General features: G+C 33.2%; 1 protein-coding gene across 1 annotated transcript; it reads left to right on the top strand.

Annotated features, from left to right (window-relative positions):
* Positions 1–11: 11 nt before the first annotated feature.
* On the top strand, positions 12–9286 carry LOC145317412 (uncharacterized). Its single transcript, XM_080158488.1, has 10 exons — positions 12–230; positions 1071–1139; positions 2148–2226; positions 2738–2876; positions 3529–3608; positions 4280–4371; positions 5491–5596; positions 6800–6878; positions 7323–7392; positions 7738–9286. The coding sequence occupies exons 1-10, from the start codon at positions 54–56 to the stop codon at positions 9223–9225; spliced, it is 2379 nt and encodes a 792-aa protein (XP_080014614.1). The 5' UTR covers positions 12–53; the 3' UTR covers positions 9226–9286.
* The last annotated feature ends 6390 nt before the right edge of the window (positions 9287–15676 follow it).

Genomic DNA, 15676 nt, shown 5'->3' with positions numbered 1-15676 from the left:
TGTAAATACAGGCATTTGATATTGCGCTTCATCCCATCTTTCTGGCAAACCCCATGGAGGCTGGTGAGCCGTCCACAGCTGTCTCACCCAGGCTCCTAGACCTCGGCAAGTACTTCAAGGTGTCATTGCGTGTGCAGGGGGGTGTGTGGCCCCAGCCATCCTCTCAACAACAACAGTCTGAATCAAAACAATTGAGCTTAGGATTAAATCATGTTTTCATTAAACTTAAGGAAAGTTTGTCATCAACTATTACATATGGATGGATATGACAACGGAAGAAAATGAAAGCTTTTTCTAGTAAATAATGACGTCATACAATATAAATGACCAACGATAGGCCAATAAATAGACTAAATTACCAATGGAAGGCCAGCATAATGTTAATCAGCCAATGATAGGCAAGTATGACTTAATTTTTTATAGGCACTATAAAAAGCTGCAAGAAAATGTATTTTAAGTTCAACTTTTAGCGAAGGCTAAAAGGAAGCTAGTAAAAGTGGCGGCACAGATTATGATATCAAAAATTTTAACCAATGAGAGGCCAGTATACACTGTAATTGACCAATGGTAAAATTTATCGTGGCCTCTCATTGGTTAATTTTTTTGACGTCATAATCTTTGCCGCCACTTTTACTAGCTTCCTTTTAGCCAGTCATTAATTATAATTCATTTGAATTGAAATATTATTCTTTTTTTTTATAACAAAAACATCAATTTTTTTTGTAATCTAATGTGCAGTTTTAAAGAAGTATTTATTACTGGCGGATACGCCCCTAGTTTCCTCTAGGGGCACGTAAATGTTTCCTTTTCATCTCTGTTTCATCCAGCAGTTGTCTAACAACAATATTGACTGGACGGCGCTATACATTTTTTTTGAGTTAACAATTTCTCTGGAGAGTGGTTGTACCCTACCACTTAGTAGTTATAAACCTTTCCATGGCAATGAGAAGCTACACTGTATAGGGCAACCATATCGGTTCAGTGGTTAGCGAGATCCTTCGGTATAGACTGACAGTTTTTACTTTATTATGAGGATAAGATATTTGATGACACAAACCTACTAAAATTAGAATGGACCTCTGGTTACAATGAGAATATCAACAGGATCCATGTTATCATCCCCACTAGGTGCAATCCAGGTATAATTTTTCTTTAGATTCAAACGGAGGCTCCTCTAGTCTCTAGAAGCTTTGATTACAGAAGAACATAGGCGTCCAAGGGGGGGGGGGGTAATGGGGCGATTACCCCCCCCCCCCAAACGATTTTTTTTCATTTTACTCCCCCCATTTAAAATTTACCCCTACCCTGGGGGTGCCGTAGGCACCCCCAACCATTTAGGAGGGGGTATTTACCCCCCCAAACAATTTTGGGGGGGTAAATACCCCCCCCAAAATAGAAAATCTCTAACAAAAAAAATTTTTGCGCGCTTCGCGCGCATTTTTAATACTAAATTTTTGATAAAATTTAAATTACCCCCCCCAAAAATTTTACCCCGGGGGTAAATTTTGGGGGGGGTAAACAAATTTTACCCCTGCCAACAGATTTCAGGGGGGGTAATTACCCCCCCCCCAAACAAATTTTACCCCCGGGGTAAAAATTTTGGGGGGGGTAAAAAAAATTTGCGGCGCGCTTCGCGCGCCATTTTACCCCCCCCCAAAACCGAATTACCCCCCCTTAAAAAAATTTTACCCCACCCAAAATAAAAAGCTTGGACGCCCCTGCAGAAGAATATTAGTATATTTTGAAATCACAACCCATTCAATATTTCCTTTAAACATTCTGTATTAATTTCTAAACTAAAGTTTAACCATGATCAATAAAGGGCCAATATGAAGCTAGCTTGAAAATAAGTGTATAATTAAAAAGTATCAGAATAAAAAAAATACAAATATTAAGCGTCTAAAAATATTGTCGAATAAAATATTATGATATTTCATAAAAAAGTAAACATGATATGTTTTTTATTGGAAACAATGATAAAGATAGTTTTTTTTTATTTTTCACTTAATATATCTACTGGTCCTGTGGTGGTTTTAAGCCATTTTAGGGGAGGTTAGACTCTCCCTAAGGGAAGAAGCCACTAGTGTTCTAAAAGGGGGAGAAATGTTCTATGTTTTTTTTTAAATTTTAAATTTTTCTATTTTTAGATAACAAATGAATACCTGAAACTTGGTCTCTACGAGGAGAGCATACATTTTACTAGTCAACTTTCTTGGTCACATCTAGGTATGATTATTTATCGCACCGTATTATAGACAGCTTTTCGCGGATATTAAAATGAAAATTTTTAACATTAAAACTAGCATTCAATTTATGATTTTAATTATAATATTCGTGGAAAATTGACTGTAATACGATGGTATACATTTTTTTCGCTATGGCTGAGAACTGGTTCTAATCAAGCGGATATCAATCGGATTCGAAGCCATTATGGATTTGTATTTTGTATATTTGTATATAGAGAGAATGGTTTCTTCTATGACAGTATTAGTAATGTAGCCATTTTTAGTCAATTATCAGGTTTATAAATAATCATACTAAATTTGATAATAGATAGAATCCGCTTTCTTACTTTGCACAAGGGGGGGGGGGCATTCACAATGATGATACACTAAATTACCACGTCTGTAGATTAAAATGGTGGAAAGAAAGAAAGAACCAACCAATTAATTTCCTATAATTTTTTATTTTTTATCCTCGGACAGCAACAACAAAACTATTATAATCAAATTTTCAGGAGACACGGTGCTAATGTGTTTATCTAAGATATTTAACACACTAATGAGAATCAGCTATGACAAGGACCAGGATGACAAGATAGAAAGATGCCTGGCATTATTTCTGGCACCTTCGAAGCCATTTTCAATGGAAATCAGGTATTTTGTGGTTTTTTTCTATAGTGTTTCTGTCAGGGATCTAAAGGGAAAAAACAATGACCAATAAATTAATGTACAAATAATGATACACAAAGTGACAAAATTACCCCTTTTGTAGATTACAATTAGTGTCTGAAACGTTTAAACACACAACTAATCAAATCCAACCAATCAAAATTCAATAAAGTTCCCAAAGTTGTTAAGCCGATGAATAAGAAAACGTTATTATAAAACTTTGGGGACTAGTGTAATAAACAACCCATTGTCCACTCACTCCTGCTTTCTGTCCTTATTGCATTGACATAGCAGTGGCGTACACAGTATACATCAGAGATTTTGTTATGGCTTGAGGGGTTTCATGACAACCCCCTTCTGCAAGCTCATGTACACATTTTTTTGTAATATTTAAAAAAAGCGAGGGAATATTGGACTGTAAATTATACTATTACCCAAAGATTTTCTAATTCGTTGGCTAAAATTTTGGGCAGTGTTCTAAATTCTCAACAAATAATTTTTCATCATCATTTATCACCTAAGATCCCAGAATTTTACCGTTCCATGAATTGAGTTGAAATACATTAGTTTATTAGTGGTTATAGCTGACTTATTATCGACATTCAACTACAAGAATAACATGATTAATTATATTTAGGGAAGAGTATAATGAAAATATCAGAGATATGACACGAAGATTTTTTCATCATTTATTGCGTCATGGTCAATGTATTAGAGGTATTAGCTTTCACAATTTTTTATTTTTTCATATATAAAACCAAATAATCAAGGACTTTCAAGCTTTTTTGAGGGGTGTAAATGATGGATGATCTAATAAATGATTAAAAAGGTTGGAGAGGGGTAATCTAATGTTTAAAAAAAACTTTTGAGTGGTAAAATGATAAGTTTTAAAGAATGAGGGGGTAAACAACTCTTTAACCCTTGGTAGTCTATGCAAAAAAAGGTTTAAGGATTATTTAATCTTCACTAAATATTTGAAAGCTTAATTAAACGTCAGAACTTCGATAAGTTTAAATAGAAGAAATGTTAAATTATCATAAATTGACCTTAATATGTATCTTTAAGAGATCAGCAAAGATTTTTCTTTATTTAATCTATCTTCTATACCTTTTTCTCTTCTCGATTTTAAAACAAAAAGTTTCTTTAAATCGGGTACTTGACCCTTTAAAGATTATTGAGAACATACATTAGGTTCTCCAAAGGTTAATCCTTCAATTGCCTAAAATTATATTTTTTGACTCAAAATTTAATTTTTGTAGCAAAGGAGAGTTCTTTGATTGATAAATCTCTTGATGATTTTACAAATCACCTTAAAAAAAAGTTTAAAATTTCACCTGAACTAAATTACAGAGGCGTATAAATACTCTAATATTATTCGACTATTTTAGGATTTGAGCTTGCTGTAGATCTGAATGATTATGATCTGTTTATTGATGTTCATTATGCTGCCATACAACATAACATGCATGATTTAGCACAGGTAGACATAGTAAACTTTTGATAATAGAGATAAATAAGATAAATCAGCCAATAGGAGAATAGTAAAGGTACATCCCAGACCTGTAATTGGTTCAAACATTTTACAGATTGGAGTAAGTAAGGGCATAATTTTATCATTTATTATCCCTTTTTAAGTTTGATGTAAAATGGGGTCAGATGATTTATCTAGATATATTATATCTATTGTTTTAATATATTGTTTTAGTAGCAAAGCTACTCTATAATTTCAAATGTTCGTGTTTGTGAAGCTCTTTATAGTGCCTATAAAAAAATGGCGTTATGAAATACAAATGACCAATGATAGGCCAATACACAGACTAAATTACTAAAATAGGCTAGTATACATTTTAATTGACTAATTGTAGGCCAGAATGACGTCATTTTTAATAGGCAATATAAAAAGCTTTAATTAAGACGATTCCCCTGATTAATGGGCATCTACTTTTTGTGTTATTCTATTGATATCGTTTAACAATTTTGTGCTTCGCTACTTATGGATGTTGTTTTCCTTGTTTTTAAAACATTTTTAGTAATATAACGTAATAAAGATTTAAGAATGATTCTAAGTAATTAAAGCTATATTTGATGAAATTTTCCATTTAAATCATTTAAATTTAACATTTTATTTACGACAAAAAATGTTATGATCTGATTAAATTTATTGTGATTATGTAATAATATCTGCAATCAAGATTAAAATATAAAATATGTTTTGTTTTGTAAATGCCTTAAGAATAATTAATCGCGCAACCTAAGTACTAAGAAAATTTTTCTTAACCAATTGCTAACATTTTAAACCAAATCTGGGCATGAGGAATCTGTTGTTAGGGAGGGGGGGGGGGGGCGTTGACTTTGCATGATGATTCCTGTAACAGTGAGGTACGAGTAGCAACACTGAATATAATCGTTACCAGCTTTTTGACAACATATTTTGTATGGTATCTTTATCCTATTTATCTGATCTATATATAATCATTACAGTATATATATTTTAGAGCCTCGCTTTTATGGATGTTATCATACATGTTTAGATACAGATTAGTAATAAAATTCAAATAATTGTTTTTAAAAACCTTGGAAACAAAACATTTTTTGCTAGGCTGCATATATAAAAGCCAAGACAAGTTACAACAAGAACAACAGTGAGCCAAATTCGCGAAGTGATTCCAGTGCTTCCTATCCTTCCACATTCCAAATGGTTCCAGGTAGACCTTATTATAACAAACTATCCTTTTATAGAAAGAAGTACAGTTTTTTTCTGTCTGAAGCTTAAGATCTCAACAGTTATTGAACTGATTTAGTTCTCTATTGTAAAGAAAAACTGTAAAAAAAATCTTTCTTTTTTTACATAAGGACATTTTCTTTGCAGTACTTTATATTAACAAAAAAATGTAAAAATTAACAATTCTTTTTTTTAAAATTTTTACTAAGATCATTCTGTATAAAATGCGCGTTTTCGCGCGCAGTTTTGTACACATAAGTTTATGTATTTGTTGTTTGCAAATAATTGCAACATTTCCGCTGCAAATTTTGAAGATTTGCAGTTATTTACACACATAACCGCAATCTTATTTACAAATTGCAACCAATATCTTTTCAAAACATGGAAAAATATCTTAGATTTGCAGGCAATTTTTTTATTTTGCAATATAACATTTAAATTAGATATCCTTTTATATAAAGTAGTAAGATTTTTTTATCTGAAGCTTAAGATCTCAATAACTACTGAAACGATTAAATTACTATTTGATGTAAGTTCACATAGGTCCTGTTAGGGTTTTAGGCCGTTTTACTTTCAAATTTAATTGTTTGGATGGTTTTAAGCTATTTTTCTAGCCCCTCTTTCCCCTTGTGTATATATAGCCTGTAGATGCTAGGGGCGTAACCGCTTGTTTAGATTTATAACACCAATTGTTCAAGTATTATTCTTGTATTAAGTATTGAATTGTCATCTCATATCTAAAGCTTATAAGATTTTGTCATAAAAAAGAAAAATAATTTAGATTTTTATTATTTTTAGAAAGTTTATTTGTAATAATTATGTCTATGAAATACTTTTTCTACTACCCCGTTTTATTTCATTGGTATTCTGTCTATTTTTCTATGGGCTAAACGTTTCGCTAAACAATTATTGACTTCTGCATATACAAGAAAGAATATAACCATAAAAATAAAGCTGCAGTTCAATATTTAAACAGCACAATCTTATACATTTTTTTAAACATTAAAAATCTTTAAAATTTTAATAGACGCCATTTAATCAATCAATAGTTTAAACACAGCATGAAAAAGTAAGTAGTTATAATATAGAGCTAAAATAGATTTTTTATTTCTAAGCTCCTAAATTTGTAGTTTTGATGATTTCAAAAATAAATATCAATACATTTTATTTTTTTTTTTTTTCTCAGGCGAATCTTTACAGCCCCGACAACAGGCAACTTTCTTCAACACAACCAAGGCTAGGAAAATAAATACAAATGAATTCAGGTTAGTTGGATTTTATTCTTAGGTAAATTGGCATGGTGTCTGTGTGTGTGTTTGTTTAGGTTAGGACATTATAGGTTTTAATAATAGTTAAAGGACGTCTAGGCTTTTTTTGGGTGGGGTGGGGGGAGGAGGGGTACCGTTCTGAATAGTACTGAGTTTTGCCCGTAATACACGCCGAATGTTTTGATTTTATAATTGAATTTAAATTGGGGTGCGGAGTAATTATCCCCCTTATATTTTGGTGGTGAATAAAACCAACATTTTTGCCACGTATGAGAGGTAAAAATTTCACCTGATTTATAAAAACTAAGGATTTGAATAACAAATGTGCACCGATTTTTTTTTATCAGAGTTTATCCTGTTCGTATAAGGTTGTTGCATTTTCTAAACAATTGTGTAATGGTTTAATTTATATTATTTTATTAACACAAAAAAATAATCTAGGGGATCAGATGAGGAGATGATGCGTAGAGAGAAAACAAACAGACTTTATCAAGGATTTACTTCCAGTCAGGTAGGAACCAGGGAGCTAAAGAGATAACAGAATGGCCGACAAATAGATGTACATCCCCAATGATGATTCACAAAATTACCCCTCCTGTAGATTAAAATAAGAGGTTGAAACGTTTGAACACTCAACTTAATTAATCAACCAATCAAAATTCGCTAACCTCTCCAAAGTTGTTAAGCCAAGGAATAAAAGAACCTTTTCCTAAAACTTTGGGGACTTGTGTAATAAAATGCCCATTGTCCCATCTCTGCCTGGGTTTTAACAGTTCAATCCTAAATAAAAAAAATGTTTATCGGCTCAAATCATGAATTATTAAGTTATACTCTAAACTATTTTTTTATATTTCAGTCACTTGCCATGAACTCAAGTATGGACATGCACAACGTGGTTGGTGTTGAAATCAGTGTCGACAACCCTGTCGTTGATGAGAGCTCTGTACATGACGTAGGTGACAGTGTACAACACCATGGCTCCCCTTACCTGGACAAACAGATGGCAACAACATTTACCCCCGCCTACACATTCACCTCCACTTCAAGTTATTCTGTTGCAGATACAAACAACATAGATAATAATCATGATACAGTAAATGATGATTCAGTAGTTGATAATTCAAGTGCCACTGAAAATACTCAAGTGATAAGAGTTAGCGATGAGCCTTATAATAAATCAAATCAATATCAGGGTGAAGATAGAGATATCAGTGTTAATGACAAACGTTTAAAGGATTATGAAAGGCACCCTGTACCTTTCAAGCCTTCAGCAAATTTCTACAACGCAACCAATTCTCTTGGGTATTCTTCTTTTATACGAGGAAATATGAAATCGATGGCATCACCAATATCAAATGCTGTAAGACAATCATCACCAGTTGGAATATCTTCTGGTGTAGTTGCTTCATCACCCACACCTTCTACATCTGTTAGTGTGGCTTTTAATTCAACCCCAAGTTTAGGTATCCCATTGACTCCAAGCAATAATGTAGGTCAAACAATTGAAAGTGTTCATGATAACAATGACAAAGATGGGGCTTTCTCTGACGTGTACAGGGATGATACAATTGCAAATGATTCAAGTTACGGATTTAATTTTCAATCACAAACAAGAAATATAAACACAACACAATTAAATTTAAGTTTACCATCAGTTACTCAACCTGAGAAGTTAGTGCCATCCAATACAGCGAGTAGAATTTCAAGAAATAGTAAATTTGCGAGCAGAATGAACAGATTTGAGCCACCGGTATCTGTTAGCAGACAGAACAGTGGGTTACCTGCCACAAGCTTCCAGGCCAGAGAGACCATCCTGTCCTCTGTGGTCCAGACCAGGACAATATCCCGCCAGGCACCACAACAACATGTAACTAATTCTGTTGGTCTCATATCAAGCTCCAGCGGTTATCAGTCCCAACAAACTTCGGCGGCCTCTTGGCGAGGACCTCAACCACAACAAAATGCGCCACAGCAGTTTCAGATGGCCGCTGGCGCTTATCAATATTACCAGGCAGGTTTCCGTAATAATCAACAACTTGACGGTGGCAATCATCAACCACAATTAGGAGTTGGAGGTGGATATGACGGCCAGACAAGAGTTGGAGGGTACCAGGATCATTTTAACCCTGGAGGTTACAAGCATTATTCCAATAATGGCAATACTACTACCACTACCAGTTATCATCCAAATATATCACAAGTAAGGGCAGGTCATCCACAGGGGGGTATGACCCACCCCATGCCACCCCTCCCCCCACTGCCCCAGTATGTTCCGCCCCCACAGCCAATATTGAGGATTAAAGAAAAAGAGGAGATTAAGGTTATTCATTTTGGTGTAGTGTGATTTAGTAGTTTTCTTTCGAGATTTTATTTCTATATTTCATGAATAAATATTTTCAAAATTTTTACAATTTAATAATTAGTACCCTATTTTATAAAGTAGTAATGTTCTTTTTGCCTAACGCTTAAGATTTCAATAACTTCTGAACTGATTAAGTTCTCCTTTTAGGGGAAGCTTTATATAGAATCTGGAATGGTTTTAGTCTATTTTGTTTCAGCCTTAGTATGATTTAAGGCTATTTATGCGCTGAGCCTCTAGAGCTCACAGAGAGCACCTAGATGCTAGTTTTATTAAATAAAACATTAATACTAAGGACCAAAAAAACCATGAGATCGTGCTCAATAAATCTGAATAAATCAATAATTTAGACAATAAGCATTAACAAACATAGAGTAACAGCGCTTTTAGTGTTGAAACAGAATATCAATAATAAATCTGACTAAAAATTCGATGTCAATGTCTTGTTTTATTCCTTATTATCCAAGGAATTGCATTTTCATTATAATAGGACAATTATTTCATATAACGATTTGGTATCAAAATTGGTAAAAGCTTGCCAATACAAGTTTTAAATGATAACTAATAAATATTGTTACTTATTCAAAGTTATACCTAACTTTTAAAGGAATCAGATTTTTTGCAGTAAATTGATATCATACAATAATACTTTGTAAATGACTATTATGCTGTTAAACAACAAAATATAAAAAGCCTTTATTTTTTAAAATTACTTAAAAAATTTAAAAAGCCTGAAGCATTTTCCTACTTTCTAAAAAGTTATGTTTGTGTTTGAAAAGTTCAGGTTTTTACTCACTTCATGAGACAACATTATAAACTTCTAGAGAAAAACATCCGACGGTCATTTTTTGTTTTTTTTCGCAAGAAATCACTTTATCTTGCAAACATGATGAGACTTATTTTGAAGCGGGGAATTTCATCAATTGGAGCCTATTTGTGCTTTTTAAAATATGAGTCATCAATTTTATTTAAAAATGAAAAAGGGACGACATAACTCAACAAGCGTAGCAATTTAATCTTGCAGTAGATAGTAAAATGTTACTTAATTTTACTTAGCATTAATCTGTTTTAGTTGCATTTTTTCCTTTGAAATCGAGGGATATCCTTATAATAAAGTAACAGAATGTTTGTCTCTCTATTTGTTTGTACAGAAGGATCTCGCTAAAGGCTGAACCGATATGGTTCTCCTTTACAGGGTAGCTTCTCATAGGTCCTGGAAAGGTTTATAACTATTTTGGGGAGGGTACCACCACCATCCCAAGAATATCGCTTGTAGAAAAAAATCCCCCTCCAAGTTTTTAAAAATCTTATTCTTTTAAATCTAAAAAAAAAAATTTGTGTATCGAATTCAACTCCCCCCCATCCTCAAGTGACTCTAGAGACCCCTAGGGGTCGTAGCTGCTAGTCTTAGATACCATAGTAACGTAAGTCAGATGCCCACTTTGGATTTTTACATATATGTAAGATGTTATAATCATTCTTTGACTTTGTATGAATTTTTAGGAATTACCCAATGATACACATTACACATATAGTCCTAATTTTTATTTCTATGTTTTTCGGTACAATCTTGATTAACAAATTTCATTTCTTTTTCTGAGTCATGATAATAAAATCTTATTCATTGGTGGAACATTCATCTAATTTTAAAGAAAAGATTACATGATTGTGGCGAAACAAACAATTAAACTATTTTCTTAATCATATACCAGCTGCTTCGCCCATATCCTCTTGTGGCGATTTTTGCTGTCTCAACTTTCTCTTTTCTTTGAAAAGGGGAGGTACTTCGAATGATGTGATTAAAATGTGTATTTTTGTTTTTCTTTATGTTAGGTTAGGTTAGGTTATTTTGGGTACATGGTAGCCCCACGAGGTTAGGGCACCGTATAGGCTCTGCAATGTCAAGGCCCTCCTAAGAAGGTTAGGCATAAAGAAAATAAACTACCTCCCCCCTCCTTATATTAAGTTTTTATTTTTTAAGATAAGGGGTGGGGGTTTTGTGCTCGCAAGGCACTTTGAAGGAAAGCACCACACTTTCATTTCCTGTCCCCATCTTACGGGAAATATGTAAAATACAAAAAATATAAGTTTCTCCAAAAAGCAAAACTTTACCTATTTAATTGAATCCAAAATATTTAGAATGCAAGAATTTACCAACATCCCATATATTTTTTTTGTAAACAGTCAAAACCAACACTCATAAATAGAATTAGTACCTTTTTTCACTCATAATATAAAGTAGCTCTGCTTAATAATATGGAGCAAACCCTTTTAGAACATCACCTGTCCGTCAAACCGTCCACTTGTGAAGCCCAATTATGCTTATAATATTGTTCTCTTCACTAATTTTATTAGAATTAAATAAAGTATTATCTCAAATAAATTTATAAATTTAGATGTATAACCAGACAACTAACTGGATCTCTCTGTTGGAGACCTTTTTCGTCTCCTAGTAAATTGCTCTCTGCTCTTTTGTAGCGACTTGGCTGTGTTATTATTGCCGACGCTTTTAGTTGATTTTTAAGGACCCAACTGAAAGTCGGCACAAGGTCATCGGGAAGGGGACATGTAATTATTTGACCCCTTCCCCCTCTATAGTTTTACTCTTATTCCTTTTGCCTAATACCAAATGAAAACTGCGACCTTTCTATAATACTCTGAACATAATGGTAATATTTTACTTTTAAACTTTTCTAATATCCTTGATTGTACTGTAGATACATATACACTGCAGGGATCTAAAGGGATAAGACAATGGCCGATAAATTGATGTACCTCCCCAATGATGATACACAAAGTTACCCTTTTTGTAGATTACAATTAGTGATTGAAACGTTTGAACACTAAACTTAAAAAACAACCAATCAAAATTCAATAAAAGTTCCCAAATAGTTGGGCCAATGAATAACAAAACGTTATTACAAGACTTTGGGGACTAGTGTAATAAATAAACAGCCCAATGGCCCCTCCCTCCCTGCATACACAGACACACACACACACATTGAAATACACACACACACACAAGAGGTATATTTAATGTTTTCTTTGTTCTCTGGGAGTCACAACTTTTGGTTAATCTCATATATATATATGAATTCATATATGTGTAGAAATCCTTGTTATACTTTTGACCTGTTAATATATCAACAACAGATCTATAGTATAGATGTATATACAGATAACCACCTGCCCCCTTTTCCAAGGACCTTTTTCGTCTACTAGCAATTTTTTTCTGCTACTTGGCTGTGATAATAATCCCATGATATTATTGGTTGATTATCAAAGACCCAATTGAGAGTCGTCACTTTCCTTGGGATGGGGACAAACATATATTTAACCCCTTTCCCTCTAGTGTTTTACTCAAATATCAACTTTGTATTAATTCATAAGTATGTCTAGATAACGGTCATAACAAGTGGCGTGGACATGATTTTACTAGGGGAGGGTTTGACAAGTCTCTTAAACCAAAATTAAGTGGGATATAAGAGGGTTTTAGCTTTTGAGGTGTATTTCAGACAACAACAGGGGTGTATTTTAGTTCCAGGGGGTGAATATATCCCCGTATGTGTCCATTCAATACTCAAAAGTCATAGAAGCATTCTTGAATTTTTTTTTAACACTCACCTTAATGGGATGTGACTTTTCACTTTGACACCCTCTTGGCTGTATTAGGAGGGTTTAGAGAGATATAGTGTTAAGGCAACAATGGGGGTGGACCCACATCCATTAAATATGTCAAGGAGTTGGATACAACCCTCTTCTGCACGTCTCTTGTCATAACACCTATTTTAACGGCGAAGAGTGGATAATAACGGCATTCCGTTATAAGTAAGCAATAGCCAAGTTTATAATGCCATGCAGTAAAAATGGCATAAAATATTAAAATTGTAAGTCGACAATATGCCTACAGAGTAGACAATGGTGTAACATTTATAATGCATAAATGCAAGTTGGCTTGTCTAGCTGTTTTTTCTTCATTCATACTATAACTAGGATTGGTTGGTTGTGGGGGGGGGGGGGGGGTGGGGGTGGAGTATAACATTTTCTATAGATACTCGCTAATGGTTTGATTTTTAATCGGTGTCATTATGTTGTAGTCCTCTGACTGTGTTATGCTAAAGAGCCCAAACATTTCCAAAGTTTGGGGGAATGTTTTGACTTTGAAACAGATTACTTCCATGATGTGAACGTAGTAGACCTACATACAAAAGTCCTGCAATCAATTAAACTCAAATTGCTCAATGTCTGAATGTTTAATGATAAATACATTAAGAAGAAAATATTTTAATTTAAATACGAAATTCTTTAAATATTATGAGAAAAAAAGATTGATCTTGTTTGAGATTTCAAAACTTAAATATTTGTGATGTAAAAAAATGAATAAACATAAAAAGTATTTGTAAGATATGAATTTAAGATAAAAAAAATTCAGTAAGAAAAACCCAGCCCACATTTCTCAAATTATTTTCATTTTCCCCAAATTCCCCTCTCTGTCTCTCTCTCTCTTTCTCTCTCTCTCCCTCCCTCTCTAAATCTCAATATTTTGGACCGGACAGCAACACGGTTTTAAAAGATGGTGGTACAAAATACCTTAACATTTAATAATTTTGGAGTTTATAATAATTTTTTTCTGAAATAAAACGAAATTTTACAAACGTCTTTTCGTATGATTAATATGGCTGCTAGTTAAGCATTGATATTTTAAAATTAAATTGAAAATAGCGGTTTGGGAAGGGGAGGGGGGTTATATTTCATTAGTTTGTTTATTACTTTAGGTTAGGTTAGGTAGGGCTATATTGTGTACTGGGTTAGGCTCGCAGGGTTAGGGCACTACATGTATTGGCTCACAGGGTTAGCTCTCCTTGAACTACCCCCTTCCTTATTTTAAATTTGTTTTAAAAATAAGGGGGTGAGGCTGGGAGTTTATTAGTGCTCAACAGGCACTTTTGATAAAACACCCAAAAGCACTTTTTGATAAAACATCCAAAAGCACTTTTTAATAAAGCACCCTGAAATGCCTGCACTTACCTGCTCAGTATTTTAAGGGAAAGCTTCGTTGTAGTATTGCTTAGATCTAGATAATTGACTGTTAAAGATCTCAAATTCAGATTTATTAAACTAGCCCAGGTGTTGTTGACCTTTCTTGTCTGCTAGCAAACTTCTTTCTGTTCTCATCTCTTGAAGAGACTTAGCTGTGTTTATATTTTTGACTTTATGAGCTGATTGTGAAGACCAAATACAAAACAGGACAGGGCCCACAACCTGTATACAGAGATACATGTAGCTTATGACCCCTCTATTCTTTTACTTTAAAGATTTAATGCAAGCTTTTTAATCTTCCTAATCATTTAATTCCAACTTTGTTGGAAACTCAACAAAACATCTAACTCTGGGGGAGATTCATATATGTTTAGGACAGTTTTTTTTATCTAAAGAATTAGAAACAAATATATGAATAAGTATTATGGTAATATTTTCCACCGCCATCGATGGAAACATCTCTTTCTTAAGCTCGATTTCTTGAAGAATTTGATTTTCCCTATGACAGCTTTCACTGAGTGAACTCATAGAAAAAGTGTATCATGAACAATCCCGATGTAAAACCCAAGTGAATTCCCGAAGTAAATTCCCTAAGTGGATGTCATTTACATATGTGAATTTAATCCTTATGTTACATGGGGAACAGGCTATTCCTTATGTGAATAAGCTGTTTTACCTAAGCTTAGCTGTCAAATACATGAGTAAATAATCGATTTTTACGGGGCATTTGTGCATAATAACAATTATTTCGGGAGGGTAGAATTAAGTAGATATGTTTTTCAAGGTACTTTTGTAGATTAGAATTTAAACACAAATAAAAAAGCTCCAGAAAACTAAAATAAACAATGATAAAAATTGTTCTATATGGAAGAAAATATAGAAAATAAAACTCTTTAATTAATTGTAATCCCACCACGGTTTTAATTAATTTCTTCAAGGGGGATGTAACTGCTTTTTTTATGTAGACCATTAATAACAAACTATAAAAATAAAAGCCTAACATTAGAATTTATTATTGAAAATTCTACAAAAAATTACTAAGTGCTCTCGCAGTGGAAAATTTTTGGAAAAAAATAACATGGTCTTAAATGATACAATATTGTCTGATATGGCAAGAAATGGTGAAAAATTTTTTTTTTGCCAGTGGCAGCGATTTCAGCAGCTGCAGTTTCTCTAAAAGATAAATATTACAGAGACAAACACTGTCCCTGCAAAAAAGATTTTGTTCAATTATCCTTTGGTACAGACAAACATACAGATAAACATCCTGTTACTTTTGTATAAAGATTTACTCTTTGTATTTTTCTTAATTTATCTACACTCTTTGTAAACTTAATTTGTTAATAAGAGAAAAAAATTTAAGGACATATTTGTATTACCTAAATAATTAAGAAAA

Source organism: Acartia tonsa, chromosome 4 (assembly GCF_053477335.1).
Source record: "Acartia tonsa isolate MP-2025a chromosome 4, ASM5347733v1, whole genome shotgun sequence".
Lineage (NCBI taxonomy): Eukaryota > Metazoa > Arthropoda > Copepoda > Calanoida > Acartiidae > Acartia > Acartia tonsa.
Note: the sequence above shows the minus strand (reverse complement) of the source record. Positions and strands in the feature narration are given on the sequence as shown.

Excerpts from the sequence above, each read along its gene's own strand:
- LOC145317412 (XM_080158488.1), top strand. The coding sequence starts at position 54 with ATGGAGGCTGGTGAGCCGTCCACAGCTGTCTCACCCAGGCTCCTAGAC. Across the intron at positions 231-1,070 it reads ATGTTTTCATTAAACTTAAG|AATGGACCTCTGGTTACAAT; the intron begins GAAAGTTTGTCA and ends TACTAAAATTAG. Across the intron at positions 2,227-2,737 it reads ACTTTCTTGGTCACATCTAG|GAGACACGGTGCTAATGTGT; the intron begins GTATGATTATTT and ends TCAAATTTTCAG.